A 14,152-nucleotide genomic window follows, 5' to 3' on the forward strand; every position below is an offset into this window, starting at 1 on the left:
ATGCCGAAAGGCTCAGCATATCTTCACGACTCCTAAAGCGGAAGCTTTTCAAAACGAAGCATAACTTCGCTGCGGAGCACGTGAACTTGGTTCCTGTCAGAAACGCAAAGATTTGTGTCCTCCGCGCGTAGTAAAACAGATAAACGAAAGGTTTTTAATCCCACTCCATGGTAGCAGAATATTTCAAAGCCGAATCAGCTCATCGTAGCAACGAGTGGATGTAAATTTTTCCCTTTCATACAGGTTTCCTCAACATCGTGGGCTTCCGTAGAACGTATCTAGCTGTCATATTCAGTGTTCCCGGTGCTTCGAATTGCCGAATAATTTGCCATCATTCTACGATGTTCTAGTCTCCTGGTTAGCGGAGAGCCGACGGTTAATCGAGGATACAAAAGTTCATTTCCTACTTAAGCAAGCTTTAACAGGTAGCGTTTCAGTATGCACTATGTACAATGATCTTTTGGAGTGTAGAAAAATAGGCATTTTACAGGCTAGTGCAAGCCCGTCATGTCCAGGTAAGCCGGTGTACAGGAATCGGTGTAACGTAATGCCACGGAAGCCCGGGTCAGCATGAGGCTTTCGTTACTCTAGGGGCAACGATTCAAACCGTCGGCATTGCCGTTAAGCTTACCCTTCTTGTAGCGAATATCGAAGCTGTACTGTTGAAGAGCCAAGCTCCAGCGCAAAAGACGACCGTTTTTCGTAGACATGGACTGCAGCCATGTAAAGGGACAGTGGTCAGTCTCTATGGTGAATCTTGAACCAGCGATATAGCAAGCTAGCTTCTGCACCGCCCATACTACGCAGGCGCATTCCTTTTCTGATGCACTGTATGCTTCCTCACGAACTGAAAGCTTTCTACTGGCGTACAGTACAGGGTGTTCGTTCTCGTCATCTCTCTTTTGACAGAGCACCACGCCCATACCCCTGTCGCTGGCATCACACTGAAGAATGAATGGCACGCATTAAAATATCTGATGATGACATATGGAGCAGGGCACACCGACAAGGTGTTCGTAAATCTTTTGGGATCAAAATTACTTGAAGGCGATATAAAACGCCTACAAGTGTAAACATAAGTATGCCCTTTTTAATTGTTAGGCAAACATATTGATTGCCATCATGAGGCGGGATTGGCTGGAAAACATAGGTCAGTACTCGACGAATAAAAACGATGACTTTGCTGCATGCATCAGTTGTTGCGGATATAACAGCTTCGTATTACAATAATCTGACTGGTATACACACGTTAGGCTCCCATATGACAATGATTTGGAACAAATTTGTATATATATACTGAAGGGCGTGAAATTGTTCCTCTTGCGTTCTACCGGATGATTGACGCTGCCTTGACTTATTCCCGAAAGAATGGGCGATGGTTGGCCATGTCTCCATTCGAGAGCCTCTAGCACTGGGCTTAAGGCGTCTCGTACTTTCAGTGCACTTCGAGCAGACGTGCTTCCAAGGTTCGACAGAATCACTCGAATGGCATCTATGAGGGGACGCAACATTGAAATAACTTGACGATCTGCTTTCGGCGTGTCATCAGCGGCAGCAGTAGGCTCCCGAGCATGCTTGTCAATCTGTGCTTCTGTGGGAAGTTGCTGGCTAGGAAGCGCAGGCCATTCTTCCTGAGAGAGATTCCTTTCAGCCGACTTTCTTGTGCTGTTCAGCCCCTTCTTGGCCTGATTGGAGAATGTGGGTGCTACAATGGAAGGGCCCATTTGCTTTCGTGTCTCTGCTTTTTTGAGGAGGTTCGGTGACGCCGACACCGATGCCGGATCGTTTCGGCAGCCTCCCTGTGCGTCGAATTGTCCCGAACCATTTGCTCGAGAACTGCGACCTCTTTCATGATGCGAGCACAGTCCCTAGACGAGGCAGCATGGCAACCATTACAGTTGCCGCACTAGAGGACAGTAGCCCGGCAAGTGTCCTCCGCGTGAGGTTCAGCATACCGGGGACACAGTAACGACTTTGGACAGACCCTTTGACATGTCCAAGTCTAAAGTGCGGATGGCATTGAAGAGACTTTTGTACGAAGGGTCGAACAGGGGGTCGGAAGTGACTGACTTTGACGTGAGATGGTATTCAATCGCCTTTGAAAATCAGTTTGACGCAGCGAGAAGTTCCAAGGCGGCTCACACGCGTGATGACAAATCCTTCACTTGCTGGTTTTATGATGATAGGGAAGTCCTAGTTAGGAATGGCGACATCAATGTCATAAAAACACTTGCTGTGGATGCATCGTTCATCGGGATATAGGAATGCACTTTTATGCGTCCTAGCTCCGATATTTGCTTCAGTTTTTCGAGCGCACTCCCGTTGTATATATCGACTGCGAGGACATTTTTGCGTGTATTTATCCGAGTGTCCTTAATTTCATTCGGCACGACCCCTTCCAAGAAAACAAATAGTTCTTGCCTGTTCAGCAATCGGAGGTTGCTTGACGGTTCCTCGGGTACGAACACGATGGCGTGAGGCCAGCGTTCAGGCCTTGACTTCAGAGTCGCCGTGCTCGCTTGCGTTCATATACTCGCGTTGACAGTCCTCCTTTTCGCCATCTTTCTGCGGACAGAGACGAAGTTATCATCCGATGAGTCTTGAACCGACACGGAGTACAGCTCAGTGTCCTCGGTGTCACTGAGCACACTTCCTCTCTTCCTCGTGAAGGACGGCCTTGATGACCTCTGGCCAGGAGGGCCTCTGGAAGGCTCCGCGTCCATGGCCACAAGACCGGGAGCTGAAGCACCAGGAAATTTCGAAAATTTCGCCAGAAACTAGAAAACACAGATAGAAGCGTTCTACCAAGAAGACATTGACACGAGAAACGAGGGCGACCTACCTGGTGAGGCCCTTCCCGCAAAACGTACATCCGCAGTATAACGAGGGTAGACGTAAAGCCCACGCACGAGCCATTTGAAGAATGGTAGAGAAAAGAACTTGCCCCGGTTCTCATTATATCACGTGGTTCTCCGCGCTCATGGGGACGAACGTTCTCGAGGGTTCTCAAACCTCAATGAACTGGCCCACAACCATGCGGAAGAACTCACGCGCCGCCACGGTCTGGAGGCTCCGGAGGGGCAGGAAGGGACTCAGCAGAACGATCCACTCCACACATTTAATGAAATTACTAAACATTATCAACTTGGTCGGAGAGTTTATCCTCTGCCTCACCCGCAGCTCAGTAGGGCTGTCAAGCTACTCTTAGAATGTTGAAGACGGGATCTTTCTCGTCGCGGGGACCCCTCAGTAGGATGTACTTGGATGTGGACCCTAGTTGTCCCGACTGCAGTGAAACCTTTTGCTCTATGACTCACATGCTCTGGCGATGTCCCGCGTTGCCTAACAACTTTCTCTCCAGCGAAGCCGAATGGGAGGAGGCTATCAGAAGCACAGTACTCCGAAAGCAACCCAGGCTATGCAGATGGCCCAGGAAAGGACGGAGCGTCACGGTGCTCTGTCCTCTACATGGGCGCGGCAAGCGACTACAAAAGCCTCCCGTTAGGAGGTCCTGACAGTAGCTCCTCAGGATTCAATAGCGTCCGTCCGTCCGTCCGTCCGTCCGTCCGTCCGTCCGTCCGTCCGTCCGTTCGTCCGTCCGTCTGTCTGTCTGATAAGAGCCAATTATAAGAACAGGCAAGTCAGTCAGTTTCCATAATTGGATGTGAACATCCATGGAGTGCAGGAAGGTTGGCGTCAGTAATCGCAGCCGTGCTAATAGCTTCGTATCAATCTCTTCCAGAAGCGTGCAACTTCCTGTCGTGCGGCAAGTGGGAGCAAACCTCGAGGTCGTATCACTCGCTTCCGAAGTTATCGTGCGCCAGTCGTAGCTGACAACGGGAAAGGGGAGGAAGTGAACAGGGCTCTGACAGAAACGCCTATTTTTTTCTGCTAACAAGTGCGGCTATAAATTATCGCAGCTAAAGATACGCCGCGCTCTCTTACCGAAGAAACGCTGTTTGAGGTGGAAAGCAACTGCTTCGAGCTAGTTACTGCAATTCGCTGCGAAGTCAAGCTTGGCAGATCGTCTCGCGCAAACTGCGCAAGAGCGCCGCCTTGTAGTGCGGCTCTAGACAATCCACCCCTGTAGAAGCAAAGGTCATTTCCAGTACCAGCATGGCCACCTCACCGAACAGCAAAGCTCCGTGGCTGGGGTCAATTTTGGCTTCAACGTTCGTACCCTTCTTGTTTCTGGCCACTGCGTTGCCATACTCAGTGGCCGAGAGGGTGGACGAAACCACCACGTGTTCCGAGAAGCAGTTCAGGTGCATAACTGCTGGGAACTGCCTACCCGGAAAACGTCAATGCGACGGAATGTCTGATTGCCAAGACGGATCGGACGAGCAGGACTGCAACTCAAACAGGACGCGTTTCGATGAAGGATTCCATTGCGAAAATGGCGGTCGGTTCATCCGGGCAGCTTGGAGGTGCGACGGCCAACAAGACTGCGCCGACGGCTCGGACGAAAGGAACTGTACCAATTCGCCGAAATGCCCGGAAACCGAGTTCGCCTGCAGGAACGATAGCCGCTGCATTTCGTCGGCTTGGCGATGCGACGGCCACCCCGACTGCTTTGACAGTTCGGACGAGGATGGTGCCATGTGCAACGAACGTTTTACCTGCCCTCCCGACAACTTTCTTTGCAAGTCTCTGGCTTCCTTTGTCTGCATCCCCACAAAGAAGCGATGCAACGGTGACATTGACTGTGACGGCGCTGTAGACGAGAAGAACTGCACTAGACCCAAACCATCATGCTCAGAGAACGAGTTTACGTGCGTCGACTTACATCAGTGCATACCTGCAGCGCTGAGCTGTGACGGAAAACCGGACTGCGAAGACCGTTCGGACGAAGACTGGGTGGGCTGTGTGAGTGGTACGCCTTGCCCGTCGGGCCAATTCGCTTGTAGACGCACTTACGGGGGCTCAGTTACGTGCCTGCCTGGAACGTCCGTTTGCGACGGGCAAACGCATTGCGTGGACGGTTCCGACGAAGTCGGTTGCGAAGACCGCCTCTGCGACGTGGGAGAGTACAGCTGCCCGGGAGGGCGCTGCATTCCGCAACAGTGGACGTGCAACGACAAAGAGGACTGCCCAAACGGAGCGGACGAATTCGTGGGATTGTGCATCGTGTATAGGTCCATTTGCCCTACGGCGGGCCAGTTTCCCTGCCATTTGCACAACGACAGCTTCATCTGCATCGGCGACGAGCAAAGGTGCAACGGGCACGTAGACTGCTCGGACGCCAGGGACGAGAGGCGGGGCTGCGCCAAGTGGGCCTCCCATTGTCGAGGAAACTTCTTCCGCTGCGATAACGGCAGGTGCGTACTGAAGCACTGGAGATGCGACGGCGACGACGACTGTTTCGACGGAAGCGACGAAAGAGACTGTGCCGGTGCCCAGGAACGCTCCGAGAACTGCTCCATCGCCGGTATTTCGTGCTTCTCGGGTTCCGGACTGCTTCTCAGTCAACCTTTGGTGTGACCTCCGCCCCGACTGCACCGATGAAGCCAACTAGCGTTTCTCGCCCGTCCACGACGTCCACTTTCATGTGAGGTCACCAATGTTGCGTGTCTTCAAAGGGAATGTCATTTTGTACGTTAGATTGTACGCGCCGAGACCAAGCGGGGAGAAAATGCTTCGTATTGACATAGACAATCATCGAGGATGGTTTCTATCGTAACTTTTTTGTTGTCGAACGCATATGCATTCTCTAATGAATTTTTTAACAAAGATCTACTTAACGTATTTTTCATTCTGACCACCGCAACAAGGGTTTGCAATGCCAGTGTTGTAGGCATTGAGTGCCCAATGACCAGATGTTCTCCGTACTCCCAGTTAGGCTTAAGCCTTCCTTTCTTGTCCCTTTTCTGGCGTTGGTCTTCTTTTAATCGTTTAAGCGTTGTGTACCAACTAGCCCAACAGCGAAATCTGTTCAAGTTCTCAGCTGCCCACAAACACCAAGCACCCCTGCTGTTAAATTTCGTTGCATCTTGATCAAAAGCAGAAGTCTTCTGTTAGATTGATGGGTACCTCTGTATTCGCTGCTTGTCCAGTGATTTCTTAAGACATCGCAACAATCCAAAAGATGTACGTGTATAAGAAAAATACCTAACGACGCAAGCTAGCCAAATAGCTCTGGCGGCCCTAATTAGATCTTTCATTTGCGCTTGGAGTGAAATATTCTTTGTTGAGGGAATGTCTTTCTATAGATCGGTGCAGAGAGCTAAGATTAAACATGTAAGCCGCATCGCAAGACCGTGTCGCCTAAGACGTATATCTTAAGATGCATGTAAAAATTATATGAATTTCTGTCGCTGCTCTTACTCGCAAAGTGCAAATTTGGAAGCTTAAAGTGGATTAAACTTCCTGCAGCCAGCTGAATTGATGGAGGAAACGTGCAAACTGTTCTGGTGAACAGATTAGAAGAAATTTATTTGGCTTCCTTTTTCTTTCTGTTACAAGGATTGTACATTTCTTGCTTCAAGTACGAAGTTCCATCGAAAAAAAGCTCGAATCTCTCATTACCCCCGTGAAATGACACTCCGCGTTGTTTCACAAGCAGCCTTGTGATGTACGTAATAAAAATCGGCCACTCGGATTTCTCTCTTCTCGCTCACTGCGTGTTATTTGAATTTTGCGTTTCCTGGATTAAAAACCCTGTAGTCAAAGTTATTATGACCGGTAGCATAACACGACAAATACAACAAGTGATCCGACATGGCAAGCATTATAGGTAAACCAGTATTTGATGCCGTTATAAAAAGCTGGAAGAGTGCTTCTTCTTTGGCCTCGTAAATATTTTTAAGGCTTTCGCTGCAAGTTTATTTAATTACACTGCAATGTAGACATTTCATGTGTGAAATAAATCAACTACGGCAATCGTCCAACTTTTCAACTGTATTTATGGCATCTTAAACAACTTAGACATTAACGCAAAGTGCGGTTTCTAGTTTTGCATTTTCGTTATGTCTTGGAGAATGTCTGTCTTACAAGTTGCTATTTTCGTCTTAAAGCGGGGTACAAATTAAGGGCTCCGATATTAGTGTTCGTGACGTTACTTGGCATCAAAGGGACACTAAAGGCAAACATGAAGTCGGCGTGTACTGTTTGCATACCATTCCAGAAACCTCGCAATGCTCGTTCCGTGCCAAGAAAAGACTTCGTTTACGAGAAAATTAGATCTTAAGAGTCCCAATACCTTTTCGAAATTCAAATCTCCCGCCACCCAACCGGGAAAGTGGTGACGTTGCACACGCAATCGCCACCATTTGCTGCCGTCGGTGAGTAAAACGGCGCCCGACAGACGGCGGTACCGAGCCAAGACAGAGCAGACAGAGCGGTGGATTCGCCGCTGCAGCTGCTTTTTGGTCGAGTGCCGTAGACCATTCGGGCATCGATCCCGCGACATCACATGGAAATTGAATTCTGTGTTACTGGCAGTTTGTGCGAGTTTCGTGAGCTCGCATAACCAGCGCGACATTACGCGATAACCCAACTAGTGAAAAGCGAAGCGTGGGCGGCTCAGGGTCAAGCGAAAACGAAACCTTTCGACCGCCCGCGTCGTCAAGAGTAAATTAATCGAGTTTTCTTTTTTTCTAAAAATGAAGTAGAACTAGAGAAGTAGCATTTTATGTCATCTTATAATACAATACAAGGACGTTTTTTGAAACCAGTGTTTTAGTACTAGTGACAGAATTTAACTCAGCAAGGGCTTTCGTCACCGAGCAAGTGCTTGAACGTCCTGCGGGAGTCTCTATGTCCTGCATTTACCGCAATTTCTTGATTATGAAGGCTCTGTTCGTGATAATATTGACGCCTTAAGGATTCTTTAAGGATTCTAGGGCACTAAACTGTCAGTTTAGCTTGACTTCTTATTCGCCGCAGGTCGACAGATGTCACTGACCAAAAAATTCAGTAAGGGGGGCGATCTTTACAGTTGACAGTCTTGCTAAGTTGCAAATATCCTAACTGGACCTAATACGAGCCCAACTCAAGCACGACCTCAGGCCGTAGATCCGACATCAGAGCCTTGCCCGAGCCCGCATAAAAACTTGCATACCGGACCCATGATGTAGGGTAAGTGCGAGTCCGTGCGGTGCCGTCGAAAGTTCCTCTGGCCACACTCCACTGTTATTACAGAAAAACGCAAGGTTATTAAAAATAATTAGCATTCTTGCGTCGAAGATTTGGCTGGTTACACACAGCTGATACAGCAAAAATACCATGCGGTCCTCACAAAAATTTCCACAGTCTCCTGAAGAATCCGCCCCAGCCGCAGAACAACACAATTGCCAGAGCTCAATAGAGTTTTCACTCATGCACTCACTCGCATACTTGCCGATACTTACGTGAATTTCGCGTGGATAGCTCATCTGAAAAGTGTAATTGGTCATATCTTATGTAGAGCCAGCATCTCACATTTATTTCATACCTCACAGATACTGCCTGTCCAGGAGTGAAAACACGTCAGAAAACTCCCAGGGGTGCGATAGGCGAGGCAGAGAAGAAATAGCCTCTTTTACTCAGGTCTGTCTCTTTGGTGTATGCGTAGATGAGTTCTTAAAGGCCGACGTATCGTAGTACGGGTTGAAAAACTCGGCCCTTTTCCGCGCACTGCAGGCCACCAAACTGAACTCGAGGCTCAGTAAGGCACTGTGTCTCGTGGTTATTCTACTTTCGCGTCCGTTCTCGCTGCCCTCATTCTCTTCTTCCATTGCTATTTTTTGCCCCCTCTCCTCCTTTCCCTACGCAAAGCAGCCTGGTCAAACAGCAGGCAAACCAGTTGGCCTTTTCGATAATAATTTCTCCTAACTTTCTCTCGGCGCTCTTGCCGAAATTATCAGCGAAGTTTACGCGCCACTTGCAACACTGAGTGGTAGGCCACTGCACCCGAGAGCTACCTGATACTCTGTCGGGCAAGGTCTTTCTAAAGCGGAAGTGAAGCCTGAGGCAGCTGATTGCTGCCGCAGGCTGCAATCAGCTTCATTTATGGCTTGGGCCGATGCGCTGAAGTAATGCTTACTTCTTATGTAGGGAGAGTTATGTTACGCACCCTCACGTGCACCTTGAAAAAACAAAGATAATTCTCGAGCGCAGGGCAGATAGATTTCTCTGGCTCGTAAGACGTGAGTCCCTGTACAAAAATCACATATTGCCCGCACATATCTGATGACCGCGAAAAGCAAGCTCATAACAGTTCGCAACATCCATGCTACTTGACTCTCGTTCGAGATCAGTGAAAAAAGCACCCGTCAGTTCCTCCCGTATCGACCAATCACGCATCAGCAACAGAGTGACGTAGCCTTTCCTCACCAGGCGTTACGGAACGCGTTGCAATAAGGCTGGAAATATAGGGCACGCGGACTGCGCTGCGAGAGTCTCAGCGCTCAACCGACACGAGGACGCGCTCAAGCTCGAGCCTTTTCAAAACCGTTCCGCAGTCCAAAGGCTTGCAAACACGGCGTCACCGGTCGACAGCATCATCACTTTTAGTGGTTTAGGCCAGAGGATCACATTCTCCTAAAGTTTCTGTTGTTTTGAGCCCCAGCTGACCGAGGGACCAGTGCCGTCATGCCTGCCATTCCCGCAACCCTCCTGTCTCTGTCGGTCTTCCTCGGCGCTCTCAACACCGCAGTGACCTACAGCGTTCAGGTTGCTCGAAGATCGGACCCTTGCTTGACAAATGAGTTCAAGTGCGCAAGCAACGGAAACTGCATTCGGGCGGCGTGTCTCTGCGACGGCATAAACGACTGCGACGACGGCTCCGACGAAAGCGGCTGCTCACGAAGCCGCCGGTGTTCGGTGACGGAGTTCCGTTGCCAAGACGGCCAGTGCATCTCGAGCTGGCAGCGGTGCGACGGCAGGGCCGACTGCGACGACCTCTCGGACGAAAGCGAGACAATCTGCGGGTCCGGGGCTTGTCATCCGGATCACTTCGCGTGCAAGAACCGCACAGGCGCTTGTATTCCCGCCGAGTGGCGCTGCGACAAAGTTCGCGACTGTGCCGACGGCTCCGATGAAGAAGACTGCCCGAATGTGACGTGTTCGAAGGAGACGGAGTTCGCTTGCGGAAACGGCCGATGCGTCCCGCGGGCTTGGAGATGCGACGGTGACGAAGACTGCGGCGATGGGTCTGACGAGGAGAACTGCCCCTTCGCGAAATGTGCTCGTCGTCAAAGTTCACGTGCCGCAGCGGCGAATGCATCCGGAGTTCGCTACGCTGCAATAACCACCGCGACTGCCAGGACGGGTCGCACGAACATTTTCGAACGTGTGCCCTGCAAGGGCGTGCCACGACGACGAGCTTGACTTTGGGATTGCCGCCAACACTTGCGTTTCGATGAAGTCTCGATGCGACGGTCACGAAGACTGCGCCAACGGACCCGACGAAAAGGAGTGCGGAAGTACGACCTGCGTCAGGTACGACGTTTCGTGCGCTAACGACCATTGCTTCAGGATTTTGACGCACTGCGACAGTCGGTGCGATTCATTATAGGCCCGGTCTTGTAGCTAAGAAAGACAATCACTTCCTCCTGGGAGCTGAACTTCCAAGAGGAAGTTTTCCTGAACTTTCGTTGCGATAGCCCCGAGAACGGCATTGCATTGTTTTTTGAAGAAATATTGCACAGACTGCCAGGCCCAGGTCATTCAGCAGGCTGAATAGGCCGCCAGAGCCCTTGGGGCCACGGGTCACCTAGGTGCCGTGCATGACTCCTTCGCTTGATTCACAATAAAGTTTTCACTCCACCCTGGAGAAGAGCCAGCTCCCACGAGGAGCGAATGTGTTCACAGCGGTCAGTGAAAACTTCGAGGTTGCACTGTGTGATGGTTCTGAAGGCTGCCAAAGCCACTTGGAGGCAATATGGTTAATCTTCAAAATTAGGACGCATATCTCCCGGTGAAACTGAGAGATCATTCCAGAAGAGCTTGCGTTTCCAAGGAATATCGGTAGTGACAAAGACTGCACTGCACTACAAACTGTCACGAGAGTACGCAGACAAACGCGTTCTCATTTGCACCTTCATAGAGACATATATAGTCAAACACTGTCTACTCAGTCACTGTACCCAGTGTTTGTGTGCCAACATCTGAAGAATACTGTGTCTACAACTCACGCTTTCCAGAGATGCACAGAGTTATCCGACAGCGCTTCAGCCAGGTGATGGAAGGAATCAAAATTATATACAACTAGGGAAATATTGCTGCCTTTCTTATTCCAGTTTTTATATCATGGCCGTATGTTTCCTGACAATATCAGTCTTTGCGCCTGAGAACCTAACTGTTCATCTTTCGAATGTGTTCGCCTGCATTAGGTGACTTCATGATGGTCACTTCTTGTCGTTTATAATAGTACTTGAAATAGAGCGTACAAGCTTTGTCAAGACCTCCCACGGGTTTTTGCCTCTCTGCTCTCAAACATCACCATTTCTTGGAAATGCAATGACGGGGAAGTAAATCTGAAGGTTATACGGAGCATAATCAACTGCTCCTTCGGGGAAATTGTCCTGAATTTTGATCTGAACTGAAATTTTTTTTGTCGCTGTCATCACAGTGCGTCAGTGTGCTGCGGACGTAGTACATGCACGAAGTGTATTGCGCACTTCCCTCAGTAACGCACTCACTGCAAGAAGACTCCGAATAGCGATGAGAACTTCCTGTTTTAATCTTTCAGGGCTGTAGCTCTGTGTCCTCTACTTCGGTGTTTATACTGGAAACAGGGTTTTCTTCCGTATTTCTTTCTCGCCAATTTTGTTACTAGAACAACATTGTTAGTGTGAGTATTTTAATGCTTTTACGTAGGGGAGCACAGTACTATACTTACATGAAACTGTGTCTCCTTTTCGCAAATTTCGGCTTTACATTCGTAGAAGGTGACTTTCTACCAGTTCATATTGTGCTTCTAGTTCGTGTGAAGACCTGCTGCCATTATTATAAGCAACGCGAAAATTGAAGGCTGCATGGAGGGCGTTCCACAGTGAAGCAAATGCAACTACCACACGCACCAGCCACACAGTTCATTCAATGAGCGTAATATAACATATGCACGTCGACAAACGACTTGACGACTGCGGCAAGGAGCACGCTTAACTGTTACACGACACGTTTATTTGGCAGAAGAAAGCGAGGCCGATCTCCATGTCGTCTCACTTGGCTATGGCTGCAGTAAGTCAATATAATGTCGTATTGTAGTGAGAAAGAATGTATCTTTCGTTCATTACTCTTAAACGTGAACTTTGTCACTTCTTTCATTGTCATGCCCTGCGTTCTTTTATTTTACGCAAAAGCCATAACATATTATCCATTTCTGAAAAAGGAATACAATTCTTGAAAATAAAGCGGAAATTATACGCATCTTTCCTGACGTGTCGTTTCTTTTTTTTTTTTTCTTTCTTTCAATCGTAAGTGGCTGACCTCAGACACAGATCGAACTTCGAACGGTTGGGATTCATAGATTGCCCAAGCGACTTACATAAAGTACCATGTGTGTTTTGTTATGTTTTATAAGAAATCATGTGTGCTATATGTCTAGCAAATTTGCTGGTGCAGAGTGTGCCTTTTGTTGTTTCTTCACGAAGCTGAGACTACCAGAGAACCCTGGATTGCTGTCGAGCGCTTTTAAAGGGCATCTACTTACTAGCGAGGTCACTTTCATACTACCTATACTTACTAATATGTATTTACTGGTAATAGTATGTACCTTTCAACGCATACTAGTAGTTAGAAAGATTTAGGTGCACGTTAAGAACCCTAGGCGGTCGAAATTTCCGGAGTCCTCCACTACGGCGTACCTCATAATCAGAAAGTGGTTTTGGCACGTAAAACCCCATACTTTAATTTCAATTTTAATTTTTAGTAGTCAGAAGAGTGGACCCACATTAATTATTTGTAGAAAGCGCCAGATCACCAAGAATGGAAATTCTATTATTACGCAAGCTTCCTGTTAAAACTACCTGCTTGGTAAATGCACGGGCCATGTTGAGAAACTCGGGTAAATTTAATTCTTTCTCTCTTTTCAGCATGATGTTCGTAAATGATTTAAAATCAAACTCTCCATAAAACCTGCTTCCTTAAGAGATACAGAGATAAGTAATATGGGAAAGGCAGGGAGGTTAACCAGGCTGAGCCCGGTAGGCTACCCTGCACAGGGGAAGCAGGATAGGGGATTGAAAGAGGAGAAGGAAGAGAGAAATATCCAACATCGCTCATTGTAAGCGAAAGGAATTTTGAAGGCAGCAATATGCGAATGGCGCAGTGAAAGTGTTTGATGTAAAATGACGATGTAATGGACAATGACGTAAACGACAACTTCATAGTGTAAAAGACAGCTGAAATCTGAAGAAGGGAGAAGTCAAACCATCCGGACATTATTCTTGAATTCCCACCTGGCCAGGCACTTATTTTTCTACTCCCTTCACAGGAATGCAGCCACTGATTCTTTACCTGACTTCACGCTTCTGAACATTTAACTACTTGTGACAACTACGCCATCGCATGCATCTGCCCACTGCTATAAGCAAGGAGATAAGCCGCAAACATCTATTTGAATCTATTGAGATTAAACGCGGGCTACTGACAATCTACCACAGTGAAAAACCTCACTACTGGTACACTTTGCTTACACCTCATGTTCAAGTCCTTGGCACACCATACCTTCACTAAAAAAGTGTTCGTTGCTTTTGGAAACAGCATGCAACTGGTCAGTACTTGCGGCCATTCACCACTGCTATGCGTAAAATGTTTTTTGTTTTTTTTTATCCATCTATTTCCCACTTAACAAGAAGTTGCGTGAAAGCGTGGCGGTACATGCAAACGTTTATGAAACTTCACACCGAGAGAAATGAAACTCTACAAGAAAAGGCTTTCGGAAAAAAATTCCTGCTGCCGCGTCACCTATGGTGGCGAACGGAAAAATAGCGCTTACAGTTCGTCTTTTCAAACACAGAGGGCGCGCGAAGCCCTTCACGGGTTGTCCCGTGTTCGGGGTGGCTAGTTTGAAACTGCGTCTTTCCACACATTTTCACTGGCACACGGGGCACATGCCCTTTCCCGAAATTTCTGTCGCAGGATGTCGTAACGCAACGTAGTAAAGCTATGTCGTAACGCCAGTGAGTAAATTAATCGTTCTCATATGCCGAAAGGCTCAGCATATCTT

The 14,152-nt window shown here is 48.4% G+C and overlaps 1 protein-coding gene and 1 pseudogene across 1 annotated transcript; both read left to right on the plus strand.

The window, feature by feature from the left end:
- Positions 1–4,518: 4,518 nt before the first annotated feature.
- Positions 4,519–6,887, plus strand: LOC140213296 (uncharacterized). The gene has a single exon (XM_072284484.1). The coding sequence runs from the start codon at positions 4,600–4,602 to the stop codon at positions 5,479–5,481; it is 882 nt and encodes a 293-aa protein (XP_072140585.1). The 5' UTR covers positions 4,519–4,599; the 3' UTR covers positions 5,482–6,887.
- A 2,565-nt stretch (positions 6,888–9,452) lies between these two features.
- Positions 9,453–14,152, plus strand: part of LOC126527407 (uncharacterized) — a 28,833-nt pseudogene continuing 24,133 nt past the window's right edge.

This window comes from Dermacentor andersoni, chromosome 9 (assembly GCF_023375885.2).
Source record: "Dermacentor andersoni chromosome 9, qqDerAnde1_hic_scaffold, whole genome shotgun sequence".
NCBI lineage: Eukaryota > Metazoa > Arthropoda > Arachnida > Ixodida > Ixodidae > Dermacentor > Dermacentor andersoni.